Source organism: Melanostigma gelatinosum (assembly GCF_949748355.1).
Source record: "Melanostigma gelatinosum genome assembly, chromosome: 3".
Lineage (NCBI taxonomy): Eukaryota > Metazoa > Chordata > Actinopteri > Perciformes > Zoarcidae > Melanostigma > Melanostigma gelatinosum.
In genome coordinates this window covers 6,785,122-6,803,815 of record NC_136636.1, presented here as the reverse complement: position 1 = coordinate 6,803,815, position 18,694 = coordinate 6,785,122, and the positions used below count along the sequence as shown (strand labels likewise).

Genomic DNA, 18,694 nt, shown 5'->3' with positions numbered 1-18,694 from the left:
GATAAATGTAGGCCTATGTCAGATAAACTGTGCAGTTTATGTCGGAAAGCACTAGAAGACAAGAGTCAAAGGTCATGAGATGCTTCACGACAGTAATATCTGTCCAGTCTCAGTAAATCAATGCTGTAACTCAGAGCTTTATGCATTTCCCTTCCAGGTTCCTCTGGGCCACTTGCTGCACACCGTTAGAGTTTACTGGCTGTCTGTGAGATAACTGTCCCCAGCGGTCATATGGATGGGCAGTTGTATGTGAAATTAGCAGCCACTCTTAGTTCAAACATATAGTCAACATCATCCATTTTTCTTATCTAATTTAGTCATGCATCTCGTTGCGAGATTTTCAGGGCGGAGAAGTTGTGAGCTGCTAAGTGGGCGTTGTCTGTCAGATGCAGGTCAGTGTTTAAGCGCCCGCAGGTTCTTTCATCTACAAACCAAGAGGAAGAGATGCTCTTGACTTCGGAACCACCTGCTTTTGTTGGCAATTAATTCATCCGCCGCGGAGTAATTTCCCTCGACAAATAAAAACGGTAAGTGAGTCAGCGGTTTGTACTTTTCCAAAGGCTGAACAGCCTCTCGAATGAAATGTAATGATTAAAAATGTGCAACGTTGCAGAACAAGTTGGTTTAACTTAAATGTGTCGTGTATCTTAAGTTTCGCTCGCTTAGAGGTGTTTGAATTGTATTAATCATATACTTATTACAATTGTAGGCGAACTGCTAAGTTAATCGCGAGTGCTGTTGAACAGTTTTAATCGTAATTCGTGTGTAATAAAGTTTCTCCCCACGTCGTAACCTTTTTAAAGTGTCGCTGTGAGCCATTAGATACAATGTACACTAATGTGCCGCTGTTCCTACAGCTTAACGGCTTCTGTAAAGCCCATTCACCTGCTTCAAAGCCGTTTAACAGACTACACTGTAGTGGCAACATGGAGCCCAAAGCCGTTGTTCTGAAGGAGAAGTTCTTCATCGTGATACACGGGAAGTCGAGGAAAGGCTTCTGTCGAGGATGCATCGGCCGCGTGGAGGCGGAGATGCAGCGCGGGGAGCTGACGGGGCTGCTGTACGGCGGCGGCGGCACCGCGGGGAGCCCCAAGAGCCGAGGTGTCGTGAGGCGGGAGGACACGTACCCTCTGACCCGACACCAGGCGCAGCTGCTGCTCTTCGTTTCCCCCGCGACCAAACGCTTGGAGCTGCTGTGCAGCCCGCAGCTGTTCTCGGCGATCTGCGAGCTGTCTCAGGACGACCTGGTGGTGGTGAAGCACAAGCAGGGACACCTGCCGGGGCTGATGAAGAACCTCATGCAAATTGGGAGGAAGGAGAACAAAGACGACCTGCACATGCTCGCCTTTGAAGTGGAGTTCGTGGTGGGTGAAGTTGTTCCGTCTGATTTTGAGTGCACAAGGGTGTTTATCTGTGTTCAATACGCAAGAGTGTTGAGTGTCTGTTTTTCTTTGTCTCTCCTCTATAGGACAGTGATCACAATCTGTCATCTAAGAAACATGCACCCCTTCCCCTGTTCAGTGCCGCAGACATCGTCCAGGTGGTCCCATCTTACGCAGTTCCCAATGGTCTGCAATGGAAAGACGGCCAATGTGAGGGTAAGTAAAGTGGAGAAAGCCACAGCTTCCCTGACTCTTTCAACGTCAACATTTGCCACTTCTTCCCCACAAGATCAAAATATATCCCTTTGGTTTAGGATAATGTACCGAACCCTTTTAAAAATTGCTCCATTCAGATAATTAAATCCTTCTATTGAAAGATATCTAGGAAGCATGTGACTCCACAGGGGGCTCAAAAGAAGTGGTACCAGTACAGAACTGGAATAACTGGTCCTGTTGCTGCGATATGTGAAACCGCAGATTCATCACATGGTCTGGAGCTTTGGCACATAGTGAACTCTCAGCTGTCTGCATACCTCATATGTAGTAGACCTGTGCGGTGTCAGCCTGAGGTCAATCTGATGAGGCAGCATGTGACGAGTCTAAAAAAACGATGTCTCGTGACTTCTAACCGTTCGGCTTCCGTACCTCTCCACAGGTTTAAACAGAAAAGGGGTGACGCGCATCAATTCCATGCCGAATATAGGATCTCATGCACGACAAGTCGGGGAGAACTGCACAGAGCAGGGTGTCATTCAGAGCCAACGTTCGAGCACGTCTCATGTGTCTCTGGAGGTGGGCTCCATGGTGGAGGTGGTGTCCAACTCGGGGGTCACAGTGTACGGGGTCATCCAGTGGTTGGGGGTGCCGGAAGGGAAGACCGATAAATGGGCTGGGATTGAATTGGTGAGTGACTTAAAATGTTGCAGAGTTGCGTTTTTCTTTCAGCTCTAGGCATCTTCCTGATTCATTTTTATTTTTTATTTTTTCATTGTTTCAGGACTATGAGGTGAACGGCTGCTCTGATGGGAAGCACCGAGGCCAGAGGTATTTCACCTGCAAAATGGGCAGAGCTTTGTTTGTTCCCGTCACAAAGTGCAGCCCCGATGGCAGGTTCGTCTGCTCGTCTACAGGCACGGAGAACCTCAACCCCGCCGACGCACCTCCAGGTTAGACACTTCTCCCAGTATGGTGGGACATGCATACTGATTTTACATTTTACATTTTTAGCTGTGTTATACAAGACAATTTGCAAACTCTTAACTTTTGATCAGGGAGCCAGTATTGTGTAAAGTTAGTGCATAAAGCTTTAGGGAGAGGCGTTTGTCATTCCTCTCATCACGTGTCATTTACGATTCACACATCCTCACAGAATGTAATGTCACACTCGGGTTGAACATAAATTTAAACGTCTGACTTCCTTTCACACCCTTCTGAAGAGAAATTGAGTCCAATGCTCCTGAAACAATGCACAGTTTGTGGGCAGTGTTTTTATCCGTGAACTTCCTGCTTTGGAAAAGCAGGTTAATCAGTGTTCACAGAGACCTGTGTGACTGTTTAAGCCCGGTAATCTAAAGCTATGAGTAAAATGCTGAGGTCTGCGTTCAAATGCCATTTTGAGATCTGTTATTGTACGTTTGCGTGTTGTTTTCAGTTCCTCCATTTGAGGACCCAGAGGAGGATGCACCTCCTATTCCTGAATCCGAGGCCTTGTCTTTGTTAGTGGGGCGAATGAAAGGGATTCAGGGTCACATCAACTCCTGTTACCTCGACGCCACGCTCTTCAGGTAAAACCAGTTCAACGCCTCTCGTGGGCAAACGATTCTCAAGGAGCACTCTGATTTAATTTAGTCTCTCGTTATCTCAGGCAGTTTTATTATGAGAACATGTACAACTCAATGAGCACGGTGAACTGTATTCAGATAAGTGGCGAGTTGATAAAACAATGTGGTTTTCTGTCTTCAGTTTGTTCGGCTCATCCGTGACCCTGGACAACATCTGCAGAAAACCTGCTGACACTGAGAAACCCATAACCTGCACTCTAAGAAAAATAGTCAACCGTTTGCGCAGGTATATAAACGCTGTCTTCAAGACTTTGTTTCTCTAAAAGCCTTGCATTATCATCTAGTAGTCTGCAATACAAGGAACATAATGACATCTTGCATAATCTCAGATGGTAAACAAGTACTCTCTGTCTTAATGATACGGGTAATCCACCGGTGAACACAAAGAAGTGCATGTGCTTAAAGCTTTGTATGTATTTATTGCAGACACGGGTTCGTGCCTGCAGTGAGTGTGATGAATTTCCGTAAAGAGCTTGGCTGCGACACCTTCCGAACAGAGGAGAAAGGTACGCGCTCGTATCTTGCAACATGCATTGTTAGAAATGATATTCCAACAATGTGTCTTTTCGTCATTGCAGCATTACATAATGAAACCCACTGTTCAAGTTCTGCATGTGTTTGATTGCTCTACTTTACTGCAGACCCAGAGGAGTTCATCACAGTCCTCTTTGAGAAGGTGCTTTGCATGGAGCCGCTGCTCAAGCTCAGGTAGGATCTTAAGCCGCCCAGTGTTAAATATCCTGTGTGACTGCGTAAAGTGACTGAAATTCAGTTTTTCCTTTTTTTTTTAGATCGGGACCAGAGACATGTCAGGGTGCTTACACCTTCCAGATCTTTCTGGAGAAAGAACAGATGGGACAGATGCCCACTGTCCAACAGCTGCTGGACACGTCCTGCCTGTCTGGGGACCTCAAGTTTGAGGAGGTGAGCGTTTGCTCCTGTTCTAAGGAAAAGAAGCCTTTTGTGGTTTATCAAGGTTTATTCTGTACATTAATGTGCCTTTTTACTATTTGTGTCTCAGATGCCGTCCTGTCTAATAGTTCAGATGCCGAGGTTTGGAAACAAGTATAAGATGTTCTCTCACATAATTCCCTCCACCGAGCTTGACGTCACAGATCTCCTGTACAACTGTAAGAAACGGAGCTAGTCTGCATTGATTTAAATCCTGGAGCATATGAATTATTTTTGTTATTATTAATTAATTAATTAATTAATTAATTAATTACTTTTCCCAACAGCTCCAAGGGAATGCTTCGTCTGTGGGCAGTTGGCAGAGTACGAGTGTCTTCAGTGTCTACCAGATCGCAAACTGCAGCCAGGGAGAATAAAACAGTACTGCTCGACCTGCAACACACAGGTACACCCAGACAGCCATTGTAGATGTCCAGTATCTCGCTGACCAAACCTGGAAACATGTTAAACTCTCTACTTATTGTTCTTTCAGGTGCACGCCCATCCCTCCCGGCAGGGTCACTCCGCCAAAGCTCTGGCAGTACCAGCAGATGCGGCCTCTGGTTCTCCTGTGCCCAGGCACACGATGCAGCTGTTTGCTGTGCTCTGCATTCAAACCAGCCACTATGTGTCCTTCGTCAAATTCGGCCCTGATCCTCACTCCTGGCTCTTCTTCGACAGCATGGCAGACAGATGCGGTAAGATAGATTTCAGCTTGTTTTATTTATTGAAATGAATTGGTTGTTTCTTGGTTTAAGCAAGACATCTTTTTCCTTCCATTGGTGGCATTGTAGAATTAAGAAATCGTTTTATTCAGATGTTCATGCAAACTCTGCCTTCGTGCAAACTCTGCCGTGACTTGCCTTATTTGCTGATAAGGCAGCTTCGACAGTGTTGGATAAAGTCAGACTGACGTCTACGACTGGTCTTTATCTCTTCTTAAACTGATCTAATCTCAAGGCCACTCGTTCTGACAGGTGACGATCAACGCGGCTACAACATTCCTGTGATCCGAGCTTGTCCGGAGTTGGGTGACTTCCTGTCCCAGCCGGAGGATGAGCTGGCTTGTTCCAACCCCTCCCAGGCGTCTGATCTAGTGCGCAGGCTGCTGTGTGACTCTTACATGTTTCTGTACCAAAACCCAGCCGCGCCACTTTCAAAGCCAAACCAGCAGGAGTCTTGTGAGGACGAGGACATGCCGTTCCAATAACAGTGCCTTAATAACCTTGCATCTGTGCGCAATCAACTGGATTTTGTGTTTGTTGTTACATACAGGAAGTGAAACGGATGCTTCTAACATCACGGAGGAAAATAATACTGCTGAAGAGAAACGACTATGAATGATCGTAGTTAAAGTTGATGCAGATGTGTAAGAAGAAAAAAGAATGTCAGTCTGTGCTGAGGCTAACTGCCCCCTCTCAGACACACTGTGATCACTTAAACACTGCTCTCCAAACACCAATCGGAGTCAGACTAACTACAACACAATGTAAAGACGACGCTTTCGTAGATTAGAATGTTGTCTGTCCCTAAAAAGAGACCTTGGATTGGCAGAAAATCTCTACTGTCGGAGATCAAGTACAGGCTCAGACCACAAACTGGAAGACACACACACACACAATCATGGCAACCAAAGTAAAACGGTGTGTGGTCACTGTCGTACAGGGGAGGCTGAGACAGAGAGCCACTTCCTCCTAAATTGTAAAACATTAAATGAAATGAGGAACGATAATTTTGACAAATTCAACTCTGTAATCCCAGATTTTGAAAGAGCTCAATGACTTCTCAAAATGTAGAATAGTCCTATTAGAGGCATATCTTGCTGCCCAATATGCATCAACATGCCACAATCTGACAGTGAATGACCTAGACACACATACATGTTTGTTCAAATGTAATTGTAATACTGTACATATATCTTTATTACACAACAATCGTGTTGTGTTGATATTTATATTATTGTGTACTTTTGTTTTTTGATGCTTTGGCAACATTGTGTTTTTTGTAACGTCCATGCCACATTGAATTGAATGCGCAGTAAAATATTACACTCAACTCCTCATCAATGCCTTCTTTACCTCTTGAATGTCTGACTGTTGTTACACTGAGGAACATTTAGGTCTCCACTTTGAGGTTGAAGGTGTGGCTGAGAGTGAGCATGGTGAATGACATCGGCATAGTTTCTTTCTAACTTGCTAAAAAGACACGGCCCACCTGACCCAACCGACCCTACTCTCCCCTACATGTTGTACTTTGTGTTGAACTTACTGTAAACGATTTAACTTTTTGCAGGTTCTGTGAGGACAGGTGAGTCCTTTGAGGTAATATTATGGACTGCAATGCCCTCTTGTGGACAAATATGAGTTTGCTGTGAACGTCTTAATTAATCATTTATTTATTTTAATATAATTTTCTTATTACCAGCAAGTATACAGGCCCACCAAACCACACATGTACATTATTTTCATAACTTCTGAGGGGGGAAACCTTCATGATGAGATAATATAAAAATTGCCATAAAAGTTGTTTAACAAATGTTAAAGTGCAAGCTGCCATGTCATAATAAATGTACAAAATACTTTAAAAAGCTGGTGTTTCCCGATGCTGTAATGTGTATTCAGATAGATTCAATTAAAGTTATTCAGTCGTCTATCTGTCAACCGTAAAAACACCACTTCTTCATTTATCCTCTAAAGATGATGCAACACTACTTTTTTAGGACATGCCAGTTTATTATTCTGAACCACACCTTTTGAAGTTCAATTCCCTCAACTAGTCTTTTTCTATTGAGTTATGTGATAGGCCTGTTGACTCTAATGGTTGTGGAGGGTAAGACAGCTCGTGTCTGTTACATGCCACACATTCTGGCCTACACCGTGTTTGAAATCACTAAAATACGTATTGTTTGATATGCATAATATGATGGGCATATACAGTATCTGAAAGCACAGACCTCTTCAGGCATGATGATGTGAATGTTGTTACTATTACTAGTAACATGTACAAAGAGCTGCTTCTTTCTTTTGATGTCAGTCAGATATCAGATCAAGTGACTACAAACAAGAAGAGCACTGAGTCTGGAGCAGCTTGTGCTCCTGACACATGTGCGCCTCACTCAGGAGGACTGTGTGTGACCATCGTGGGCCTGAAGGAGCAACACGTTTTTATCGAAAGGAGGAGCTACACTGCTCTCCACCAGTGAAACTGAGGCGCATGCGCAGTTGCGTACAATCTGGACTTAAATCTCTTACACAACTGTGTCTTTTCTTCATTCTGCCTGCATCTCCTCGCCGGTGTGTGGTAACCCTACACGTTACTCATTTTTTGATTGTTCCAATCAAACAACACTTTAGGAAATGAGTGGGGACCAGGTAATGCCATCTCTCGTGGTGAACGGTTATAACATGTAGCCACTGTTTTATTAGCTTTGGTTTGACAAAGATAACTTGGCTAACTGTGGGTACAGTACCTGCTAGCGCGAGTTAGCCGAGTCATTATGTTGTAAACAGCTTTTTGACACGTTTCATCACGTGTTTGTTTGTGGTGTCACTGAGAGGTGCTGTCTAGTTAGCATTCAGGTTTGAGTAGCTGGTCATTAACTCCAGGTTAAAGTGTGCTAGCGCCACATTTAATGTGGCGCTAGCTGTTAGCCAACGTTAGCTTCGGTGTCAGCCGCTAAAGCAATACTACCAGCCAGCGTACCAATGCTAGCCTAAGCTAGCAATGGTAGCTACCAAACTCCCTTTGCTATCCAGCAAGTTCAAAGTTAGTTAGCCGGCTAGTTAGCCACTATGATATTTAACATCCGTCTGTTTTGTGATTTATTTTCAGATCGACTGTGGCTCTCGTTTCAATGGTAAGTTTGTGACATAAAATACGGCAGGTTACAATGGGTGTTTTGACATGTCTTCACTGCTCTAAATGTAACGTTACGGGTAGTTTCTCAGCAGAGGACAGAAATGGCGTCCAGAGACTAAGTCCTCTGTCTCACTCTCAAGCGCCTATTGTTCAAAAGGGAGGTCTAATAACAGCTTTTCCGATGCGTATTGTCTCGATCCGAATCGGTAGTTGTACACACCTCGAGGTGTTTTATCAGTTTGTCGGATTATAATGTCTTTATGGTTGGCTTTTAATGTCGTATTTCTCTCCTGAAAGTGAGGGTTTGGGGGTTGAGGACTTAGTCTCTGCGCCATTTTCTTTTTCCTGTGTAGCGGCCTGACTGTAGCTGAACCCTGGCTATGAAGTGCAGACGGCTGTGTGGAGGAGGCATAGTGCTTCATTAAGATCTCACGTAGTGACGAAGAAGTGTGTTGTGTTATTTAGACACGATCGTTAACGCTTTATGCCTCACGTTATTTTTATTATAGCTACAGGGACTGAACATTTCCCACATGCTAGAAGAAGAAAGTGAACGTTGATCCACATTTCAAATGTCAACAACTTAAAGTCATCACACAAGTTAGGATGAAACATTTGTTTATTTGAGCATCCTGACCATCTTAAAAGTATAAAATGTATTATAATAATATTTCATGCTATTAGGATTTGTCTGTTAAAGGTCAAGAAAACCAATATCAAGCATACGAGGTGGGCACCACCCACATCTATACCAAGAAAACTTAAGTTTTAATTTAATAAAGTCCAGTTAAGCAGGAGTAACTTTCCTTTCCTGAGTTATATACACTTTATAAACACTTTACTACCTAATATGCACTGTCTGGTTCAGTGGAAGTGATTCAGCTCTCTGTATAAATTACAGCGACGGATGGGTTATTGATCAGACATTTACTTATCTGTGCATCTGTAATGCTTTAAAAGAATCATCTACACAACTAGCAGGAGTCCACTTATTTGGTTTTCATTCATAGGCAGTGGGGCGACACTTGACTGAGACATGAAGCACCTCGGCTTCACCTGTATTAGCCAGAAGGATATTCATTCCCGCCTCACTAGACTAACTTCACAAGATTAACCACCAACGTTGACACAATGACATCATTTCAAACTATTTAATTTACCGGTACAAATTGTACTTTAATGCGTACGTGATGGTTTAGCACAACTTGTCTGCTAGTCAATCGCATCAGTCACCTGTTCTGAATGTTTATTTCTTCTGTGGAGCGTTCATCACAATGATGACGTGTGTAACAGAGTGCAAAAGCTCCTGTTCGTTGAAGTTGTATCGCAGTGATTTGGATTAATTCTGAGAGGACGACACACATCAACTCTGTTTATCCACGATTTGAAAATGAGAAAGTCAACTAGTTTTACAACGATACACAAAGCTCCAAGTCTGTTTTTAGGCTTAGCGATTCTTTTGAGAACAAATCACTCGGCGATCAAAGAATTTCAGCGTGAGCGTGTACTCAGGTGGTTTGTTCTGGCGTACACAGGGAACATTATGAACAATTTATTTTTACGACATGTTGGCAAAGCTGTTTGCTGACAGGTCCATACCCTAAAGCACGTAGGCTTCATTTAGTGTTTGCACTTTTGATGATTGTCATTATTCCTTCCCTAAGATGATTTTTTTCCAGCTGTGGTTTACAAACTAAAAGAGGGTGAAAGCCGGCTGTCTTCTCTGACATGTTTCAACCTGTCTGTTGTTTCATATTGTCTCATAAACAACGAGGCTCGTATGGGGCGCTGTGCTACTGCGTAATAGATTACGCAGTCATTCACATTGTGGTGCATGTTCAGACCTAGTGTCTAGCCATTTAATTCATGTAAGAACACTGCAGGGGGGGCTTGGTGCTTCCCAAGTTGTCGGTTGATAAGATTGTTTTTCTCGGTATAGAATTATAATGATCATACTATGGTCATTCGATAGATATTGTACCTACATGTAGGTAGACAATAATAATAATAATAATAATACCATTTCTTCAGTACATTGTTGGGTTGTTTCAGTCAATATCTCTTACTCTTGAAGAAGCTGACACTTGTTTTCTTCTCAGACTCGCACAAGCATAAAGACAAGTACAAAGAGAAGGAACACAAACATAAGGACCACAAGAAGGATAAGGAACGGGAGAAATCAAAGCATGGCAACAGGTATGGTGTGTGTGCTTCCACATTCTTCATAAATGCATGTTTCTGGTGGTATAGTTGCTCAAAGTGGATAAGACGCACCACTTTATTATTATTCTTTGCATTGAATAGTGGAAGGTGAAACAACCGTCATACGTCTTTGTATTTATACTTTAACTCAAGCGATCACAAGGAGTCCGCTGACAGAAAACACAGAGACAAGGAGAAGGAGAAGATGAAGCAGAAAGATGGCAGCACAGACAAGGATAAGCACAAGGAGAAGAAGGTGAATTACCATGCACATAATTCATGGAGGAAGGGACATGTGGTTGTGCATGTAATGCTGTGATTTTTTTTTTTTGGGGTTCATCATGACTCATTCTGCGATATTAAGCTCTGTCAAATCATGCACATGTACCTACCTGGCTTACAGCTGTTTAACCGGCAATGTACACACATGTACAACATATACACTTATTTCCCACCTTCTGTTTTAATTATGAAATATTTGACCTATGTCCTTTCAGCCAGGACACAGATATGATCAGAAATGGATCACTACATGTGTGACGCTTTTTCCGCCCCATCACCAGAATTTGGTTGGTGAATGCCTTTGCTAAATGCAGTCTACCCAATTGGTCTGCAAATAGGGCGACTAGTGTATAATATCAGACAGATTCTTGGTCACTCCTGTATAACTCTATGCAATGTATTCTGAGTCCGATGTAACTAAATGGTTTTGATGCTCTTGCTGCTTCGCCTGAGATCAGACAGAATTGTCAACTCGTTAATGTTTCAGTCGACTCAAACTTGTTGGAGTCGTCTGATTCAAAGGTCTGGATGTTAGCTTCTGCCACTCGGAACCAACCAACTGTGTCTGATGCAGAAAGTACTGAAATGTTACATGACAGTCATTTAGCAGACGCTTTTATCCAAAGCGACTTACAATTCAGGTTCTATCTCATTCATACACCGTAGGCACAGCTACGGGAGCAATTTTGGGGTTAAGTGTCTTGCTCAAGGACATATCGACCTGCGACTAGCGGAGTCGGGGATCGAGCCTCTGATTGATGGACGGCCCTGCTCCCCACCCTGTTAGTTCAGAATTAGAAAATGATTACTCATCAAAATGACAGTATTTGACAACGACTGGACCGTGATGAAGCTTTCATTATGCAGACATATTTGTCTGCTTTACATGTTTTTTCTTAACAACTTTGTGTAAATCTTTCAGATGAAGCCGCTTGATGGTAAAGTCAAAAAGGAGAATGGCTTTGCCAGGTATGTATGTACATTTTTATTTCAGTCTTGCATTTACCATCGGATGTATTTTTTTTTATACAAAGCCGTTTCTGATTTTGAATGTGTGTTTTTTGTTTTTGCAGCCCTCCAGTGCAAGTGAAGTCTGAGCCTCAGGATAATTTTTACCACTCTCCTAAACTAGAGAAGTCTCTAAAACGAGAACGGGACGACGAGAACGAGTGAGCGGCTCCTTGCATGTCCTCCGTGTCTGTTTCAGAGTGTTCGGGTATTTTGTAAAGGTGTCTGGGACCAAATTTGTAATGCAAGTTTTTGTTTTTCAGCTCTGAAATCAAGGCCAAAAAAATTAAGATTGAAAATGACAAGAAGGTCAAGACAAGGAAACCAGAGGAGGAGGTAAGCCAAGGCTGACTTTGATGAAAAGAAGCCCCTTTTACTCAAACATGTTCTGGAAAGCACAAAATGAGGCATAATTGGACAAGCTTAAGTCTGTGTTTTTTTTTGCTGATACTGCCATTTTTGTGCAAACATGTGAGCAAAATAACTCTGTTTCTCTTCCCCCCCCCCCCTTCTTTTTAGGATATTAAGCCCAAAAAGACAAAAAACAAAAGGGCAGCCACTGATGGAAAAAAGAAAGTAAAGAAAGAGCCAGAGGAGAAGTGGAAATGGTGAGTTATTCATGCCAGCTGAACGATACGATGCCTATCAATGCTGAGGCGGATGTATTTCGTGTTGTTGTTGGATCGCGTAATGTTTCTCTGGTATATTCAAACTCCTTATTGGATTGAATTATGTGCTTGGTTCCAGGTGGGAGGAGGAGCGATACACAGACGGCGTCAAATGGAAGTTTCTGGAACACAAAGGACCCGTTTTAGCACCACCGTACGAGCCGCTTCCTAGTCGAGTCAAATTTCACTATGACGGTGAGATTGTCTTTCTCAATGGATTCAGTCAAATACTAAACCGTCGAACCATGCAATAACACATCTGGTTTTGTTTCATTTTAGGTAAGCACATGAAGCTAAGCCCAGAGACAGAGGAGGTGGCCACGTTCTTTGCCAAAATGCTGGACCACGAGTACACCACAAAGGACATCTTCCGCAAAAACTTCTTTAAAGATTGGAGGAAGGTAGGAAGAAAAGGGCACTTGTAAATAAAAGGACACAGATTTCGTGACTTTGTTAGAGTCTTGTGAAGTAGTTTCTGTTTTTGACATCATGTTTTGCGGATGCAGGAAATGAATGCAGAGGAAAAGACGAAGTTGACAGACCTGAAGAAGTGCGACTTTAATGAGATGAGCGACTACTTCAAGGCTCAGTCTGAAGCCAGGAAGAACAAGTCAAAGGATGAGAAACTGGTAAAGTATTACATTGTATCGAACTATGGAAAACACCCAAAATATCAACCAGCCATACAGGTCACATGTGTTACCTTTTTGTTTTATTCCATAGTTGATAAAACGCTAGGCAGCCACATTAGTCTAAGTCAACCCTGATCCCAAACATTTTTGTGATGAGGATCTGAAGAAGTAATACATAAACGGTTACTTTATGGCCGTATGTTTTCAAACTCACTAGCTGGGAGTATTTTGCCTCGGAGTGGGCTCCTTCACATTGACACCATCAGAGATCTTATGTGTTTTTTCTTTCCTTTCCTTTGCAGAAATTAAAGGAGGAGAATGAGCGGCTCTTGCAGCTGTACGGCTTCTGCGTCATGGACAACCACAGGGAACGCATTGCAAACTTTCGCATCGAGCCCCCGGGCCTGTTCCGCGGCCGTGGAGACCATCCCAAGATGGGAATGCTCAAACGTCGCATCAGGCCCAAAGACGTCATCGTCAACTGCAGCAAGTCAGTTTCCTTTTGTTTTGTTTTTCCTCGCTGTTCTGATGCCGGTGAACGGATATGTTTTAAGTTGGTACAACAATGAGACGTTTTTATTATTGTGCTCCTCACAGGGACTCCAAGCACCCGGAGCCGCCTCCAGGCACTAAGTGGAAAGAGGTTCGACACGACAACAAGGTCACTTGGCTGGTGTCGTGGACGGAGAACATTCAAGGCTCGATCAAATACATCATGCTGAACCCCAGCTCAAGGATCAAGGTGGGCCGAGTACTGCACCACAAGGCGTTTTAGACCTCTTTAGACATCCTTCTGTGTGGGCTTAATGACTACATATCATGGCAACTTCATCGAGAAGCTGCATGTAACTGAGTTAATGTTTCATTGTTTTTATGCTGCGCTCTGTAAAAACCTCCTAATTTAATTCATACGTCTGCATGTTGACACTGAAGCACGGCCCCGTGTAATTAACGTGTTACTCATTTGTTTGGCTGCAGGGAGAGAAGGATTGGCAGAAGTATGAAACTGCTCGTCAACTGAAGAAATGTGTGGACCGCATCAGAACCCAGTACCGCGAAGACTGGAAGTCCAAAGAGATGAGGATCAGACAAAGGGCCGTGGCCCTCTACTTCATCGACAAGGTGAGGCGCATCATGCAGTTTCAAATACTGACCGGCTTGCCGGACGTTATCCCTCGCACATTGTGCAGAGTGTATAATGCTTTAGGGAGTTTTTTTTTTGTTCAAACAATGACTGTTACTTGCGGGGGTTTAGTCGGTGCTTAAACGCTAGCCGCAGTGAGGGCGGTGTCTTTTGTAAGCTGGCTTTAATCCAGCTGTCCTGATACCACTCTAGCTGGCACTGAGAGCGGGTAACGAGAAGGAGGAAGGCGAGACTGCGGACACCGTGGGCTGCTGCTCGCTGAGAGTCGAGCACACCAAACTCTATCCAGAGAACGATGGTCAAGAGTTTGTGGTGGAGTTTGACTTCCTTGGTAAAGACTCCATTCGCTACTACAACAAAGTCCCTGTGGAGAAACGGGTAAGAACTGTAAATCAGTGTTATTGTTTTGAGGACGCAGACTTTGCTTGTGTATTCATGTGTGTTCTGCCTTTTTCTAGGTTTTTAAGAATCTTCAGTTGTTCATGGAGAACAAGGAGCCTGATGATGACCTGTTTGATCGCCTGAATGTAAGCGAAACACAACCCGGGATAGAGAACTATAAATACTTTTTTGGCAGGAATGAAAATTGGGAAGACTGTTTCTAAAATACCAGAGGCCTGTACTCCAAAGCAGGATTCAGTCGTGCAGTACTTTCAGGTCTAAAGGTGCTCGTCTGAGATTGGGAGATTTTCAGTTTCCTCTCAATGACTCGGCACGTCTGTGGCGAGCTGGAGGCTCACGTTTCTGACGAGTCATATCTTACGAATGAACCATTCGGTACAGTCCTACTTTTAATGTTGTCATCGAAATTTGATAAATATCTAATATATATCTAGGCTAAACTAATATGAGTAGCCTATTAAACGATCTGTAGACTGTAGGTTGCAGTGGTGGCTGCGTAGGATTGTTAAGACTTGTTTTTCCCGAGCGTTGTAAAGTCAGCATTCATGAAAAGACGGATGTAATCGTTTCCAGATTTCACAACATGTTTTTGTCTGAAATATTCTCGTTTAAAAACATTTTCACTGAGATATAAAAAAAGAAAAGTTGGGTCTCCTGCCAACGGCGGCAGCAGCAAGCGTGTTTCAGGCTTCAGAGCCGAGCGAAGTCACTTCAGATGGTTTGTGTCTGATGGAGTGGGACCACACACGCACTCGTTTTCTCATGGTGGTGTTTGTAGTCTTTCAATAATTGCATACTACAAAGTCCTGCCAATCATGTCTCTTGGCATTTGGGGATATGTTTAAACAGCTTTATTAAAAATAACCGGCAAGTTTGATGATGTTTGGACAAGCTGTACATTTGGAAATGGTGGCGCCCCACGTTGAGCAACTTAAAAAATAGTTTTTCACGCATGGTTCAACATATCTCATAATGTATTGATTTATAGTCTGTGTATTGACACACTTGTCTTTTGCATTTGTAGCACTCAATTTGAATGACGAGGTGTGTTCCAGGTGCTCTTGTTAGTATCCTGTGAGTTTCTTGATTGGCCCAGCAGCTATTGAGTTAGGTCTATTAATGTGCGGAGCCCCGCCCCCTTGAAGTTCATTGGTCAATATTTTTAAAGTCTTCCAGCGTTTTGTAAGGTGCAACTGTGTTCTTTGTCTGATATTATAGTTTGCTCTTTGTTTGTCAAACATGACGACAGACTTGTCAATGTTTGCGATTGGTCATATGCTGCAAACCCCGCCCCCTTTCTCTGTGAACTCGCAGTCAGATTGAGAAACCCCTGGTTGATGACCGTCGTAGGACCGCTTAGAGGGATTATGGTCATTGGGAATAATCAAGCCAGATAACGAAAAGATACCCAGGGTATTTTCAACTTGCTACGTAGTACAGGGCCCTGGTGTCTTGTCTTTTTTTTTTTTTTTAGCACTCAGAAACTAGTTTGATTGTTTCTCCCCCAGACTTCTGTTCTGAACAAACATCTTCAGGAGCTGATGGAAGGACTGACGGCCAAAGTCTTCCGTACCTACAACGCCTCGATCACCCTGCAACAACAGCTGAAGCAGCTCACGAGTGGTACGTCTCCACCTGCAGTCAAAGCATCTAAAATGAATCGATCTGCATACAGAAAACTCATACTCCGCCTCTCTCTCTAGCGGAAGAGAACGTTCCAGCCAAGGTCTTGTCCTACAACAGGGCCAACAGGGCGGTGGCCATCCTGTGTAACCATCAGCGGGCTCCACCAAAGACATTTGAGAAGTCTATGCAGAACCTGCAGGCTAAGGTTAACGAGTGCTTTTGAATACTTCTGACAGACTCACTCTTTTTGTTTTGGCAAAGCTGAGATGGAGGTTTGTTTCGTTAATCTCCTGTTTCACCAAAATGATGACAATTGTTTAACTCGAACTCTGGCCCACGGTTGGGGAGGACTGAGCCTTAATGAGAGAGATGCACTTTTTTAATTTTTTAATTTTTTGATCAAACTATAATAATCCATGAAGCATTTTTCATGTGGAAATGCGGTTTCGGCATCTAAAATATGGAGATTTCCCACTTTAATATGTTAATATGATGATGGGCTTTGAGGAACTGGGATGGACATTTTTCACTGTTTTCCAATACTTTAATAAACTATTGATTGATTCTAGAAAGAAATTGGCAGATTAATAGATTAGAATTGTCAAAATAATTGTAAATTGCAGCTCATGTCCAGCTTTGTCGGTTTTTAATTTCTACAAACTAGTTCTTGGCATATTTACAAGTTATTGTAGACGACGTTCATTTGCCCGTTCAGTTTTAAGCAATCTAGTTTGTTTTTAGGTTGCTGTCAATTTAGCAAGAAGAAGAATCGGCACTTAATTGTTCTTTCTTTCTTAGATTGATGTCAAACGGGGCCAGCTTTCTGATGCCAAGAGAGAACTGAAGAGCTCAAAGGCTGATGCCAAAGTGCGGAGAGATGAAAAATCCAAAAAGTAAGCATCCAAAAGTTTGCTTTCTGCAAATTGCCGTCTCCGAGGTCAACCTTATTTTTTTTTTTTTAACCAACCGTATGCCGCTTGTCTCTGAAGGACCGTGGAGACGAGGAAGAAGGCGGTTGAGAGGATAGAAGAGCAACTGATGAAGCTGGAGGTGCAGGCGACTGATCGGCAGGAGAACAAGCAGATTGCTCTCGGCACTTCCAAGCTCAACTATCTGGACCCTCGCATCTCTGTGGCTTGGTAAGATGATGTACAACAAAATGTTTTTAAAGAATTTAACTCATGTTGCTTTGGCGTCGCGGTTGACTTTCCCTCTGTGGATTCTGTTGTTCGACATAAATCTAACCAGTACCTCAATGAGGAGCGTTTAAAGTGAACTCTGCCCGTCCTGGTCTGTGTCTAGGTGTAAGAAGTGGAGCATTCCCGTGGAGAAGATCTACAACAAAACCCAGCGGGAGAAGTTTGCCTGGGCCATGGACATGGCCGACGACGACTTTGAATTTTAAATCCCAGTTTGTGGTTTTAAACTATGATACACGTTTTTTTTTTTATCGGATACTTTGTTTTTTAGCGTCACTGAATTTTGCTCGATGGCCAGACCTGATCGGGAAGTTTGATCAGGAAAACAGCTGCGCCGCGGTAATGCGAGATAATGAGGCCATAATGACGTGGCAGGAGGGTGTTGTGGGTAGTCTAAACATCTGATCTGAGATCAGGCATCAAGGCTGAACTATACCCACGACTGAGCATCAAGGCATGGTCCCAGTAAGTGGAACCTTTTTACCGTTTGTCTCTCCTCGTGGGACAAAACTTGACATTGCCTGAACTTTGAACTCTGTGGTCCTATCGCTACTGTATTCAGCAAAAAAAAAAACACACAAAAAAAGCTTTGAAACATTTTATTTTCTCTGTTCACTTGCTCTGTATTTTAGCCCTCCCATGTATTATTATTAATGAATTCTATATTTTAATAGACAAAGTTAAAGCAAATGAATTCCTTAACTACACCCATGCGCCTTTCGAGGAAACTGAGATCTTAGCCTGAGTTGTGTGCGAGTGTGTGTGTGCGTGAGTGTGAGGGGCTCGGCCATGGAATCGATTGATTGGGTGACTATTTTAAACTGGACGATGTTGAATTGTTAAGCATGAAAGAGGATGTTTTGGCAGGCAAAGGGGGACAATACTGCAAACCATGTCAATATTTACTTAAGCAAGCAGAATGTGAATATTTAGTTTTACAGCCTCCATCAGGGACTTCTTTTACGGTGTAAATGTGAACCAATCATTTGTGTCCTTTTTCTTTTTAAGTCGCAAGCATCCTCTGAATCTCTGCATAGCTCTGTCTACATCTGATTTTAATTTAACAAATGCTCCCAGAAAAAAAAAGAAAACAACCTCCTGTATCTGTTACTTGAAGATAATGTATTTAAAGTCATTAAATGGAAAGTGTTTTTCTTCCCAGAAAAAGGGTATGTGAGGGATATTGACTTTGCCAAAAAAAAATCACCAATCTGTTACAATTTAGGCAGTTTATTTTTTTTTAATGGTGTAAAGATTCAGGATAAAATAATGTAACATTTAATGTGAATTTTATCAGTTCATTTTATTCCAATTTTATGATAGGAACATTGATGTAAGTAGCTGTAAAGTTGACATCTTATTCCTGTTTTATCTTTTGTCATAGCCTTTGATCATGTTTTCTTTGAGTTTTATGCTCATTGTAGGTTGGAAAATGAATAAAACCCTACAAGTACCTTTTACTATGCATGTATATATATTTTTTTTTGGACCCTTGAACA

At 42.8% G+C, this 18,694-nt stretch overlaps 2 protein-coding genes across 2 annotated transcripts; both read left to right on the top strand.

Annotated features, from left to right (window-relative positions):
• Positions 1-499: 499 nt before the first annotated feature.
• cyld2 (cylindromatosis (turban tumor syndrome) 2) lies at positions 500-5,796 on the top strand. The gene is made up of 14 exons (XM_079266021.1): positions 500-527; positions 858-1,364; positions 1,469-1,598; positions 2,038-2,285; positions 2,380-2,548; positions 3,034-3,166; positions 3,345-3,449; positions 3,650-3,729; positions 3,865-3,931; positions 4,015-4,147; positions 4,245-4,353; positions 4,462-4,580; positions 4,668-4,872; positions 5,152-5,796. The coding sequence occupies exons 2-14, from the start codon at positions 927-929 to the stop codon at positions 5,382-5,384; spliced, it is 2,169 nt and encodes a 722-aa protein (XP_079122147.1). The 5' UTR covers positions 500-527; positions 858-926; the 3' UTR covers positions 5,385-5,796.
• Positions 5,797-7,418: 1,622 nt separating this feature from the next.
• top1a (DNA topoisomerase Ia) lies at positions 7,419-18,655 on the top strand. The gene is made up of 21 exons (XM_079296926.1): positions 7,419-7,545; positions 8,006-8,030; positions 10,132-10,228; positions 10,388-10,490; positions 11,439-11,485; positions 11,590-11,685; positions 11,788-11,860; positions 12,044-12,132; positions 12,272-12,387; positions 12,472-12,593; positions 12,699-12,821; positions 13,127-13,314; positions 13,422-13,566; positions 13,803-13,946; positions 14,161-14,346; positions 14,427-14,495; positions 15,879-15,993; positions 16,074-16,201; positions 16,795-16,889; positions 16,986-17,135; positions 17,299-18,655. The coding sequence occupies exons 1-21, from the start codon at positions 7,531-7,533 to the stop codon at positions 17,399-17,401; spliced, it is 2,229 nt and encodes a 742-aa protein (XP_079153052.1). The 5' UTR covers positions 7,419-7,530; the 3' UTR covers positions 17,402-18,655.
• The last annotated feature ends 39 nt before the right edge of the window (positions 18,656-18,694 follow it).